This window comes from Phalaenopsis equestris, unplaced genomic scaffold (assembly GCF_001263595.1).
Source record: "Phalaenopsis equestris unplaced genomic scaffold, ASM126359v1 Scaffold000002, whole genome shotgun sequence".
Lineage (NCBI taxonomy): Eukaryota > Viridiplantae > Streptophyta > Magnoliopsida > Asparagales > Orchidaceae > Phalaenopsis > Phalaenopsis equestris.
In genome coordinates this window covers 65,368,970-65,382,654 of record NW_018164444.1, presented here as the reverse complement: position 1 = coordinate 65,382,654, position 13,685 = coordinate 65,368,970, and the positions used below count along the sequence as shown (strand labels likewise).

The following is a 13,685-nucleotide window of genomic DNA, read 5'->3' as shown; positions in this document are numbered from 1 at the left end:
AAAGAGATGATATAAATATGAACAAGAAATTCAAATGTTAGACATGTAAAGACAAAGGAATTAGGCTGCATGCATGTAAGGATTTACAAATGAAAAATGTAGAGTTCTTTTCTCTTGAGAGTTCAAGAAAAAGGAATGAAAGAATGCACTACATTTGTATGTATGTGAATTAAACTCAAAAGATCGTTAATCACTCAAAAAAATAATTCAAATTTTGAATTAGATCGAAATTGCATTAAAATAAACAGTTCATAATTTAACACAGATCATTAATCACTCAAAAATTGATTCAAATTTTAACTCAAATCAGAATCGAATCGAACTACAAACGCAAGCTATGAGCCAAAATTTTGGATCAAATTTTTTTCAAGCCAATTTAGAGTCAAACTAGCTCCACTCGAAATTGAATCATTAACAGCCCTATTTATATGTAATAAAATTTTGAGTGCTATATAGATTTACCCCAAAAATTATTTCAATGATCATAAAATAAATCACCAAAAAAAAAAAAAAAAACTTAATTCTAACATTTTTTTTTTTTTTCATTACCAACTTCAAATTAACTCATCAATTAAGATAAAGAAGATTTTTAATATGTCATTATTTGACACTAATTAGTGATTAAGAAAGATGAATTAATTAATTAAAAAATATATATTTCGGAAGACAAAACAAACACTGAAATATAATCATTAAGACAAAAACACAACATAAAAGTGATAAATTCCTCCAACCTCATAAAAGCTGCAGGAAAGATATCTTACCGCTACAACAATCAATTGCAAGGACAAAATCTCATTAAATAAAGTTTTATTAATCGACAGACAACAAGTGAAAACATATCATTACTGAATAAGTTTCTTCCTCATGCCAACCTCTTCTGCCCAGCTGCGCTCCGGATGAATGAATATATATATATATATAATGCTCTTGAGTTTATGACACAATCAGACAGCTCTGCTCCATCAGCTTTCATCCATGGCATTGCTGCCATCGACGCACTTCTGCGAATGAGGGCCTTTGCTCTCATCGTGCATCGAATCCGGCTCTCCGGTGGATTCCGACGATCCCGCAACGGTCTCCTCCAGCGCTTCGAGGAACGAGAGCACGGTGAAGTTGTCTGTGATAGAGATCATCAAACTTTAAGCATAGAAACAGAATGTTTCCCATCTTTTCTAGTGAATTATCATTTGAAACTATTGTAAAGGTCTTGAGTTTGAATCTCATCTGGATGATAGTACTTACATTTACTCGGGTTGATTCCAAACTGAGACAAATCAATCTGTCCCGTCCGAAGAACCTGTATCATTAACCAAATGAGGAATTTAGATTATAGTAGCCATATAAATAAAGGAAGAGTTACTTAAAGACCACCCAAATACAATGTATTAATATATCTAATACCAAAATGTTAATTTTTACACACATATACCGCCTTACCTATGAATGAAAAGATAAATTTCGTCTTTTAAAAGTTAAAATGGTAGTAATTTTTATGTGATACAAATTATCTCGGAGGTGTAATTGCAAAAAAGCAAACTTTAGGTTATAGATATGTAAATACATATGAATTGACCGGTATTTGTGTAAATGACAAAAAAATAAAATATATTTTCCTTACATGACTAAATGAATCTACTTGCTGCCGGAAAGGAGGACTCTGCAGCAAATCCATTAGTTCATGAGGATTCCATGAACCCTATAAAAGTTGGAACAATGAGAATCTGCAGTTATTGAGACAGAAATTTTGAATAATATTCCGCAAAGGCCACACAAACCTCCGGCAAGTACGAGGCTAATGTCTGCTCTAACGGTAATGATTCAACCAACGGCAAGAGAAGATCAGGCTTTAAAATATCTCCCAAACCCAAACCTAAACATAAGGGAGTTTATCATGTTCAATTTTTTAAATTTTTACAACAAATATCACTGATTCTGTGGGTGGCTGAGAAGTTCTACCTGCATCTGGATCTTCAATCGAATCATCTGCAAAAATGGAAAAAAAGTAGTAAGAATAGTAAATGAGTAAAGTGCCAAGATAGTTCCCTGACTGTTTACAAAAGTGATAAAGAATTTGAGAACTAAATTGACACTCTCCTCAATAATAAATAGAATGGAGAGATATAAGGACAAGTGAATATATATGTATATATATTATATAAAGGGTGATACCAGGAGTTTGGATATTTCTTAATATTCTTTGCAGATCTGCCAATTTTACAGGTCCAGCAGATGAAGTCACTTCGCCAGTCAATTCCCCGGCCATGTTCTGGTCAACTAAGTTTCCAGCTCTACGCAAAGGGGATACCAACATGAGAACTCAAGCATTAACTACTACAGAAAAATGGAGCTGAAAGTTTGAAACGAGTAAGCTTAATCAAAAAAATCAATGAGGCCGCCGTGCGATTAATATCTACAACTCTCCACATTAGCAATGAAAAAATTACCTTAAATAAGTAAGTTTGAAACGAGTAAGCTTAATCAAAAAAATCAACGAGGCCGCCGTGCGATTAATATCTACAGCTCTCCACATCAGCAATGAAAAAATTACCTTAAATAAGGACTAAATGTTTTGAAAAACACCCGAAGCAACACATAAGCAGCAGCATTCTAGTACCTTATCCCAATTATTTATGAGTAGCTCCCCTAGGGTTTAAACTAAAAAGCCCTTCGGTGTTTCAAAATATTGTTATTGACAATCTGCAGGTTTTGTATTGCAGATCTAACCATCCCCACACCCCAACAAGATCAAACCCTGAAAAGAGTAATCTTGCAGATTTTTGCATGAGTGAAATGTTTGCAAATTTTTTTGAAAAATATCATACACAATAATGAAAATTATGCACTGTTTATAAATATTTGATTTCACAATTTAAGTTTTTGAAGACTAAGTTTAATCAGAATAACAAAAATAGTCAAGGGACAGAATAAGTGGCTCAATACTCCAAATGCTGGCCTTGATCTAGAATAGTCAAATCACCCAAACTCAAACACATGAAAATGATATGGGAAATTTAAATAAATACCACGCAATTGTATTTACATATTTAATAACTAAAATTTGATATTGATACCGATAACAATTTGATATCATAACCCTATAGAAAAAAGATCTATTTCACTTATCAAAAGTTAGTACATGTATTTTGAATGTAATGTTAATGGCTATTCATGTAAATATAATAGGGCAGGTATTAGATATGTAAATACATAAGAATTGTGTGGTAGGTATGTAAATGCCCCAAATGATATATATCCAGCTAATTAAGAGCATCTACTTTTCTTCATAAATTACAGATAAAAACAAATAAAACTACAAGTTTCAAAAGAACTAAGAAAACATAATGCAAAGTGGACACCAGATCATCTGCATCTCCTAGATGGAATTTCCAATAAGTAATGTGAAATCCACCATACCTTGATGAGATATCATCATCAGCTGTATCTTCAGAAATTTCAGATATGTGCATAGGAACTGAAGCTTCAGCCTCATCTTCAACGATGATATCTTCAGAAAATTTGAAAATAAATTTAAATAAAGCACAAATACAGACAGAAATTCACACAAATGTAATAACACGACATACCTAAAGGACGATTAATGCAAGAATTGATTGAATTGCATATTTGAATGTCTCCATCAGATTTTGGCTCCTATCAGTAGCCCAACCCATAATTTTCAGTAAAAGATGTAAAGCACTTTGATTTCAGCGAAACAGGCATAAGGAAAGCAAGTGATAAAATAAAGAGCGGCAACTCTTGTTTAACAATGAAATTTTAAATATTTATAAGATTATCACCCAACTATCTCAATTAACAAAATTGGTATCCAAAATCTCAAAATTCAAAGCAAAACTATAAACTTTCATCCTCAATGTTTTATCAAATTCCGAATGAGTTAGTTTCATAACAAGCACAAATGCATGAATAATTTTTTCTTTTTACTATTTTATTATTATTATTTATTTTTGATAATTTTGTAAATTGGAATGATTATATTTGTACGAATATAACTCTCCCTAAAAAGAACTGACCTGCATCCAAAAGATAAACCTCCTATTATCAGAGCTAAACTTCAAAATGAAAACTCTTTCAGGGGATTGCACCACCTGAACATGAAACAAGGATGATAGTATTAAATAAACAAATACATGCTGCAAAGTGACAATCGAGGAATAAAAAATCATAGACTCGAATAGAGAAAAAGTACCTTCTCAAAAACAGCTTCATCTGGGAAGATGATCTGATCCTGTAGTACATAAATTTAAGGAAGCCAATTTTCAACAAAAAAGAAGATGCAGGAGAAAAAGAAATCGAATAGCGGAAGAAAAAAAAAATTACATGACAAATTAAACAATCCTATTTCAACATAATTTAAGAAAGCAAAGGGTGATAGCTACAAAGTAATCCATCCATACATAGACCCACACACACTCATAGCACTAAGTTCTTGTTTTTACATATCTAGCTCCTGAACTTCAATTTTTCCATATATACCACTTTTGCTAAGCATGAAAGGGTGTATTTCACTGTTTAAAAGTTAACAAGGTGGTATTTTGTTGTGATATAAAAAGATTTAGGTTGTATAAATGTAAAGTGCAAAGTTTAGGTGTGATAAACATAAATTTGTATGAATTGGAAGGTATGTATGTAAATGCCATATACATACATACGTAGATAGAAATCTATTCCGTAATAAGTGAAGAAAGATGAAGAAAATCGTATTTTCTTATTTTCAATAATCAAATTACAACTCTTCTCCCTATATAATAAGGAACGGCTATTAGGGTTTCGAATTTAGCTCGAAGAACGTTAATCACCAGAAAATCTATTTGAAGTTTGGCTCAAATCGAGATCAGATCGAAATAAACGATCTGAGCTATTGAGCTGAAACTTTGGATCGAATTTTTTTCGAGTTGATTCACAGTCATACATGGATCAGCTCGAACTAACTCGAGATCGGCTTGTAATACTCTTTATTTATAAATCTTATATATATAATGCTAAGTAAAATTGAATATAACAATTCACAAGCTAATTTTGAGCCAATTTTGAGCTGGAATGCATCCAAATAACTCAATCTGAGCCACTTAGTTTCAATTTTGAGTCAGATCTAGCTGATTCTGAGTTGAAGCAGATCCAAATAACTGAATTCGAGCTAGCACATTTCAATTTCAAGCTCCATTCAATTTTGAGCCTGCTCAATTCGAGATCAAATATAAAGAGCTAGGAGTTGATTTCGAGCCAATTTCAAGCTGACCCTAGCACAACTCAAAATCAGATCTTTAACAGCCCTAACGGCTAGGATAAGATTAAATACAACTTACTAAAGCAAGCATAATTCAAGAAGAAAAGAAATATGACATAATAAGAAGGGAATAAAACTAAAATAAGAAACTCCAAAAATTTCACTCCCCCTCAAGTTGGGTCATAGATGTTGTAAAGACCCAACATGGTATTTAGGTCAGTGAAGCTGTCTGGATGTAAAAATTTTGTGAAAACGTCTGCAACTTGAAGATGAGTTTGAATTCGCATTAAGTGAATAATGTCTCCATTGACATTTTTAGAGATAAATTGGCTATCAATCTCAATGTGTTTGGTCCTGTCATAATACACAATATTATTTGCAATAATAATTACTGTTTGACTATCACAAAACATCTTTATTGGATTGACAATAAAGTATCCCAACTCATTTAACAACCTTTAAATCCACATTTCTTCACAAATTCCTAAAACAAGTGCCCGATACCCAATATTCTTCACTACTTCTAGAGACCATTGCATGCTTCTTGCTCCTCTAAGTGACAAAATTTCCCTAGACATAGGAACACTACGCAAAAGTAGACCTTCTATCCGATAGTTCTCCTACCCAACTAGCATCACTATAAACCTCTCTCCCTTTTTGCTGATCTCTTAAATAAGAGCTCTCTGCCATGAGTCTTCCTAAAAAACCTCAATATTTTGTAAATGATCTTCAAATATTCTTCATTCGAACTATTCATATGTTGACTAACAAAACCGACACAATAAACAATATCACGTCTCGTGTGTGTTAGATAGATGAGCTTACTCACTAGTCTTTGGTATCTACCCTTTTCAACTGGTGTCTTTTATCCCCTGAATGTAATTTTTGTTGAAATCCATATGAGTCTCAATAGGTTCGCACTCCAACATTCTTGCCTCTTTTAATTAGTCCAGGATGTACTTTTTTGGGATATCACAATATCCATCTTGGATCAAGTCACTTTCATGCCTAAAAAAAATATCTCATCACCCCTAAAACCTTAATTTCACACTCAGAGGCAAGAACCTCAATAATCTTCCCAATCTCCTTTTCATCATTTATCAGGATCATATAATCTACTTAGACGATGAGTATAACCATCTTACCTCTCTAAGTATGCTTTATGAACAAAGCATGGTCCGCTTGATATTGAATATACCCATTAATTTCATCGTTTGGGCAAACTTATCAAACCAAACCCTTGGAGATTGTTTGAGGTCATAAAGTGGCTTAAAGTGGCTTTTTAGCTTACAAAATATACGCTTATTTGAGTCATTTTCTAGTCTTGATGGGAATTTCGTATACACTTCTTCCTCAAGGTCTCCATTCAAAAACACATTCTTAATATCAAGTTGATGCAGTTCTCATTTTTTGTTCACTGTTAAGAAATGAAAAACTATTATAATGTTTAACTTGGAGCAAATGTCTCTTGATAGTCTATCCCATAAACTGAGTGAAACATTTGGCCACCAACCTAGTCTTGAACCTCTCAATGCTCCCACATGTTTTGTACTTGACATTGAAGACCCATTTGCACCCAACGGATCTTTTATCTTGGAAAAGCTTTGTAAAAATTTATGAGTCTTTTAGATCAAATACTTGGATCTTCTCTTCAATTGCCTTTATGCCATCTAGGACATTTAAGTACTTCATGAATAGACTTGGGTGTGTGCATACTATCAAGATTAGATACAAAAGTTTTATATGTTGATGATAACTTTTCATAGGCAGCCTAGTCTTAGATAGGATAATTTGTGCAGCTTTCCCTGCCTTCTTCACAAGTTTCCACCTCCCTTCAAACTTCAAAGATGTGTGAATTCAAGTTTGGTTGTAAACAGTCATGTGTTGCATATTGTCTTTATCCTGCTCAGTGAATTTATTTCTCCTAACATACGCACAAAGTCCCTTGTTGTCAATCTAAAGTTGGATCTTCTCAACTGGTGGAACTTGGGAGAAATGATGGTTAGAGGGAACTAGAATATGTTATGATGACTCTAGATCAGTGTGAGCATCTAGAGTATTGTGGGGAAGTGGAATAGGTTGTGAAGACTCTAGAGTAATGTCCCAAGTTTAATATTCACCGGACTCTCCCTCTGAATATCAGATTTAGGGTAGTAGGGTTGGTTTTCAAAGAAGGCAACATCCATGGAGTTATAGTATCTTCTTGTAATGGGAGAACAACACTTTGTCATGCCCCACCATCTTCAAAGAAATGACATGACAAACATGAGAAGGAAAACTCTAGAAAAGGCATGCATGGTAAGAACCTTCTAGAGCGAAGAAGGTGGATGAGAAAGTTCCACAACTCTAGAAACTTCTACCCAATTCTAGAGGTCAGAAGAAGGCCATACACCATGAAGAACTCAAGGATGAAGCATGAGAGTTCAAGAAGAACCAAGAAGGATCTGAGATTATGTATTTATTTGTCAAACGGATGTCGAATCTAGCGGGTGCATAGTCGAATCGAGTGTCTCGACAAGACGAATCCAACGAGCCCAAGATTGCTCAATTCTGACATCGTTAAGGCATTCAAATGTCCATCAAACATCATCTGATCGAGGGAAGCTCTCCGAACTATCCAATCAAAATGGTTTATATTCCTACATTAATTACACCCAAAACACTATAAATAGAGTCTCACCTCTCACATGAAGGGAAGACTTGAGAGAGAACTTGAGGCTTTGAAAAAGAGTTTAAGTCCAACATCATCTCTGTCATCGTCGATTATCGCTGACCACCAACGACCGTCAATGCCCCACACTGACGACCGTCACCGCCCACCGCTAACCTCCGTCGACCACCGGCAACCGTCATCGACCACCGCCGACTGCCGTCCGCCGTCAACTGCCGTCAACCTCCATCGACCACCGTTCACCGTCGTCGACCATCGTCTACTCTTGTTAACATCCGTCATCCATCGTCGATCACCACCAATCATCATCAATCATCACCAACCACACGCCTTCAGTTGACGCAAAAATCTAGTAACAATTTCCCGTCTGTGGGACAAGGGATTTCTGCAATCATCAATCAATAGTGAATTTTCGCAATTGGGTCATGCCCCGTGGTTTTCCCCTTTCCGAGTTTTCCACGTAAAAGTTTATGGAGTCATCACTGCTTGTTTTCTCTTTCATCTGTGTGTGTGTTGAATTCTCATATAACGCTAAGACGATAATCCGTTACTCTATCGCCGTAAATTTTCCAGCACGCAACAGTTTGGCGTCGTTTGTGGGAAGGTTTCAATCCCACAACTAAAGTACTTACGCGGTTTACTAAATGAACCAGACACAATGTTAATAACAACGGAGCATCCTGCTCCAACACCCATCGTTTCAGGGAGCAGTCACGAAGCCAAGGGCGGCATGCTTCTTCCTCTTCCCGCCCTGAAAGAAGCTATCCTGACAACAAAGGTGTTTCGGGTCATTCAATAGAAGATCGAATGCGTAGAATGGAAGAGTTTGAACTAGAGATCCTATAGCTCCTGCGCAGGGCTCAACAACCGTTGCCTAAATCATTGGATGAAATTCGTTTACCATTAACTCCGCGATATACGAGAAACATACCACTCAGAGGAACTCGTATCGACCCGCCTCCTCAAGAAGGAACACATCCCCTATTAGGTCGTGATGCTGAACTTCTAGATACCGCAAGTTCCACTCATCCATTTCGTACCGCGCACCCGACATCGCCACTTCTTCTTGTCACTCCAGATAATGGCATTTGTAACGAACTATGACGCCTCGTCCAGGAAGAGTTCCCTCTAGAGAAAAAGGATTATTTATATGCTTACCGTAACATCCATGAATCTTCTCCTTCAGCGGATGCAGTCCCCCAACACCCCATCCCAATAAGCTTCAAGCTTCCAAACATACGTATGAAGGGATAACCGACCCTTATGAGCATATTGATCATTATCGAAACATCATGCACATTCAGCGTGCCTCTGATGTGCTTCTGTGCCAAGTGTTCCCGGCTACTCTTAAAGGTCAAGCTCGAATCTGGTTCTACTCTCTGTCAAGGGACACTGTAAACACCTTTAACGAGCTTGCCAAACTGTTCGCGAAGCATTTCATAGCAAATTAAAGGATCATCAATGATTCATCCCATCTCTCGGGAATTCGTCAAAGTGAAGGAGAGTCGCTCAAGGACTACTTCCGCAGGTTTTCTGCTGAAACCCGTCAGATTCCGGGGGTGGATCCGGAGTTACTGAGGGGAGTCTTCGTTGGGGGGCTCTGCCCAGAACCTTTTTACTCATCACTGATGCGGGAGACAGTTTGTTCTTATGTTGACCTTGTCCACCGTGTTGAGGCCCAAATCACTGCGGATGAGACAATCAACGCACATAAAGAGCAGTTCGAGAAATTTGGGGAAAAACACAAAAATAACACTGCAAATAATAATCAATATTCACAACGAAGAAAGTCCGAACAACAGAGGAATCGCGACCTCCTTCCTCAACCTGCAAGCCAAAGAAGTGAGTATCGACCTAAGAAAGAGTATACACCGATCAACACATCACGTGTTAATGTCTTAATGACTATCAAAGATGAGCAAGCCATTAAGTGGTCTCACCCCATAAAACCTAACTCAGGGAATCAAGAACAATACTGTCATTTTTATCGAAGTCGTGGTCACTCCACTGAAGCATGTAAGCAGTTCAAGGACGAGATTGAAAGGTTAATTAAACAAAGATATTTTGGTCGATTTGTACAAAACAAACCAGATGACACTGATAATGCTCCTACTAGTGGGCAACATACACAAAGACAGTAACATGGGGGTCACCCAATCGTAAGCGAAATTCAAACAATTGTTGGAGGAACATTGTTGACTGATCAAGTCCTTATCACTATACCTGGTGAACCAATGCAGAAGAAATTGCGCCTCGAGCCTATCATTTTTTATGATTCTGATTTGGAAGGTGGACTTCCCCACCAAGATTCTCTTGTCATTAGCGCAGGAATTGGCGAGCGCTGCTATAACGTAAAGATGATCCTGATCGACAATGGGAGCTCTGTCGATGTCTTGTTCTATTCAACTTTCCTTAGTTTGGGATTTACAAGGGAAAAAGTTCAATTTGCATCCGGACTATCATATGAATTTGATATCGACCAGTGTGGGTCGAGGGAACAAATAGTTTCCCCGTTGTTTTAGGAGATTTTTCTCGACAGATAACTCCCTCAGTCCAGTTCATCGTTGTCAAATCAGAATCGACATATAATGCCATCTTCAGGAGACCACTACAATCAATCTTTAGCATTGTGACTTCTGTAACACACTTGAAGATCAAGTTTCCAACCCCAGCAGGGATCGGCGTCGTGCGAGGTGATCAACAAACATCACAATCATGCTACCTCAGACAAGCTCAGTCACGCCCGTCAATGACACTTAGCATTGAGAACTTCGATCTTCGAGATGAAGATATATTGCAACGGGCTTCTCCCATGGAAGACTTGATTCACATCTGACTCTCTGAAGAACATCCCCCGAGAACAGTGCAGCTTGGTTCCCTACTCTCTGATGAGCAAAGGCCGGAGTATGTAAATCTTCTCCAAAGGAACCAAAACATTTTTGCATGAACTCCGGCCGACATGCATTGAGTTGACCCTGAAATAATTATGCACTCTTTAAAAGTTGATCCAACATCTAAACCGACCATCCAGAAAAAGCGAAATTTTGCCCTGAATCGCTTACAAGCTATTGAACAATAAATCAACAAGCTTTTCAAAGCAAAGTTCACCCGGGAAGTGCACCACCCTACATGGCTGGCCAATGTCGTCATGGTGAAAAAAATTAGTGGTTCATGGAGAATGTGTGTCAACTATACAGACCTCAATAAAACATTTCCGAAAGATAGATTTCCCTTCCCACGCATAGATCAACTTGTTGATGCCACTTCCAGACATCAGATGCTCAGCTTTATGGATGCATACTCAGGGTACAATCAAATAAAGATGAACCTAGTATATGAGGAAGCCACCTTTTTTCAAACAGATAATGACTTATACTGTTATCAAATTATGTCGTTCGGATTAAAAAATGCTGGTGCAACTTATCAACGTCTCATGAACAAAGTCTTCAGAAATCTTCTCGGGCGTACAATGGAGGTTTACGCTGATGACATGTTGGTAAAAAGTCTGGAAACATCCCAACACACTTCTCATCTGGAGGAGTGTTTCCAACTCTTTCGTTAATACGATTTACGACTTAACCCGGCTAAATGTGCTTTCGAAGTAAATAAGGGAAGTTTTTGGGATTCATGGTTGCCCATCGTAGAATTGAGGCAAACCCAAAAAAAAAATCAAGGCACTGAGAGATATGGTGCCCCCAAGGAACATCAAGGAGGTTCAACGCTTGAATGATCGTATAGCCGATCTATCTCGTTTCTTAGCTCGTTCTGAGGATAAGTATTTGTCATTCTTCAAGATACTTAAAGGTGATCGAAACACTGGTTTTCAATGGACAGATGACTGTCAAATTGCTTTTGAGCAACTCGAGGCATATTTTGGCTTCATCGCCCCTCCTCTCAAAGCCCGTCCAAGGAGATATGTTATATATCTATTTACCTATTTCACCTCATGCAATAAGTTTTGTGCTTGTCAGAATGAAAAACTCAGTCGAGAAACCAGTATACTACGTTAGCAAGATTCTCTCTGATACAAAAAGTCGTTATCCGATGGAGGACAAGACTGCGCTAGCCCTGATATTCTCAGCAAAGAGATTTCGTCCGTACTTTCAGGCTCACACTATTGGCGTTTACACGCAACTCCCTTTGAAGACTAACCTACAAAAACCAGAAGCATCGGGAAGATTAGTTAAAAGATCAGTAGAATTGGGAGAATTTGACATCCAATGTTTACCACGACCAAACATCTTACCACGACCAAACATCAAATCAGTGGTAGAATGTACAGTGCCTACCTCTGATGAACCACTCTTTTCTCTTCCACGGTCACCTTAGTGGACACTATACTTAGACGAAACATCCGGAAACTCAAGAACTGGTGCAGGAATATTACTTATCTCCCTAAAGAAAGACATTTTGGAGTACGGACTTTGTTTGAAATTATGAACCACCAATAAAGTTGCTGAATATGAAGCACTTGTCGCTGGATTAAAGCTTGTCATCGACTGTGAAGTACAAAACATAATCTACACTGATTCTCAACTCATCGAATCCCAAGTAGAAGGAGAATTCGACGCTCATAAATCACAACTAGTGCAGTGTTTCAGTCTAGTAAGAACACTTTTCACCCAAATTGAAACATGTCAGGTCATTCACATACTTCGAGAGTATAGCACGAGTTGATGCCCTCTTCAAACTTGCAACTTCAACAATTGGAGATCTCTATAAAAAGTGTATTGAAGAGATACATTTTTCTATCATTCATGGCCCATGGGTGATACTATCTATAGATGACCCAAGGGAGCATTGATCCCATCATCTCCTTCCTCCGAGACGGAACACTGTCAGATAATGCTACTACATCAATTCAAATCACGCATGATTGCCAACTTCATCTTTATAGGGGATGAACTGTATAAGAAGACATTTGTACGTCCATACCTCAAGTGTCTTCCTCCATCTGAAGCTGATTATGCTCTACAAGAAATTCATTCCGGAATATGTATGAAGCATTTTGGTAGCAGGGCACTTGCTCTTAAAATAATGAGGCAATACTTCTACTGGCCCACAGTTAAGCAAGACGCGTTAGATTTTGTACAAAAATGCAAGAGTTGCCAACTACATTCTAATCTTACGCATGTGTCGCCGGTAGAATTCACATCATTTCTGAATCTTTAACCTTTCGCCCAATGGGGGGTAGATATCATGGGATCATTTTCATTAGCTACTCGACAACGAAAATTCAACATCTTAGTTGTCGACTACTTCACCAAATGGGTAGAAGCGGAGCCGCTCGCCAAGATCACTGAAGCAAATGCCAAACAATTTATCTGGAAAAACATCATCTGTCTCTTTGAGCTCCCCGCGAAGATTATCACTGATAATGAGGCTCAATTCACTAGAAAGGCCTTCACCTGGAAGGGCCTTCACCTCATTCTGTAAGGATCTTCACATTCAGTTGGTGCACACTGCCGTGATGCATCTGCAAACAAATGGGCAGATAGAGCTGACAAATCGGACGGTGCTCAAGGGCTTGAAGACTCGTCTTGAGAAGGTTGGGGGGCAGTGGGTAGAAGAGCTGCACAACGTTCTTTGGGCCTATCGCACCACCTCTCATATTCCAACCGGGGAAACTCCACATAACTTGTGTTTCAACACTGAGGTTGTTATCCCAATTGATATCGGAGTTCCAAACCTACAAGTTAAGACTTTCGACACAGATAGCAATGAGGAAAAGCTCCGACAACATTTGGATCTCCTTCCAGAAACACG

At 37.7% G+C, this 13,685-nt stretch overlaps 1 protein-coding gene across 1 annotated transcript in view; it reads right to left on the bottom strand.

The window, feature by feature from the left end:
- Positions 1-657: 657 nt before the first annotated feature.
- LOC110027211 (26S proteasome regulatory subunit RPN13) overlaps positions 658-13,685 on the bottom strand; it is a 44,254-nt gene continuing 31,226 nt past the window's right edge. The window contains exons 5-14 of the mRNA XM_020728545.1: positions 4,211-4,249; positions 4,035-4,109; positions 3,588-3,654; positions 3,418-3,508; positions 2,173-2,291; positions 1,960-1,986; positions 1,779-1,873; positions 1,622-1,699; positions 1,246-1,300; positions 658-1,120 (exon numbers count right to left, since the gene is read on the bottom strand). Coding sequence (XP_020584204.1) covers positions 966-1,120; positions 1,246-1,300; positions 1,622-1,699; positions 1,779-1,873; positions 1,960-1,986; positions 2,173-2,291; positions 3,418-3,508; positions 3,588-3,654; positions 4,035-4,109; positions 4,211-4,249 — 801 coding nt within the window. The 3' untranslated portion in view covers positions 658-965. The remainder of the gene's footprint in view (positions 1,121-1,245; positions 1,301-1,621; positions 1,700-1,778; positions 1,874-1,959; positions 1,987-2,172; positions 2,292-3,417; positions 3,509-3,587; positions 3,655-4,034; positions 4,110-4,210; positions 4,250-13,685) is intronic.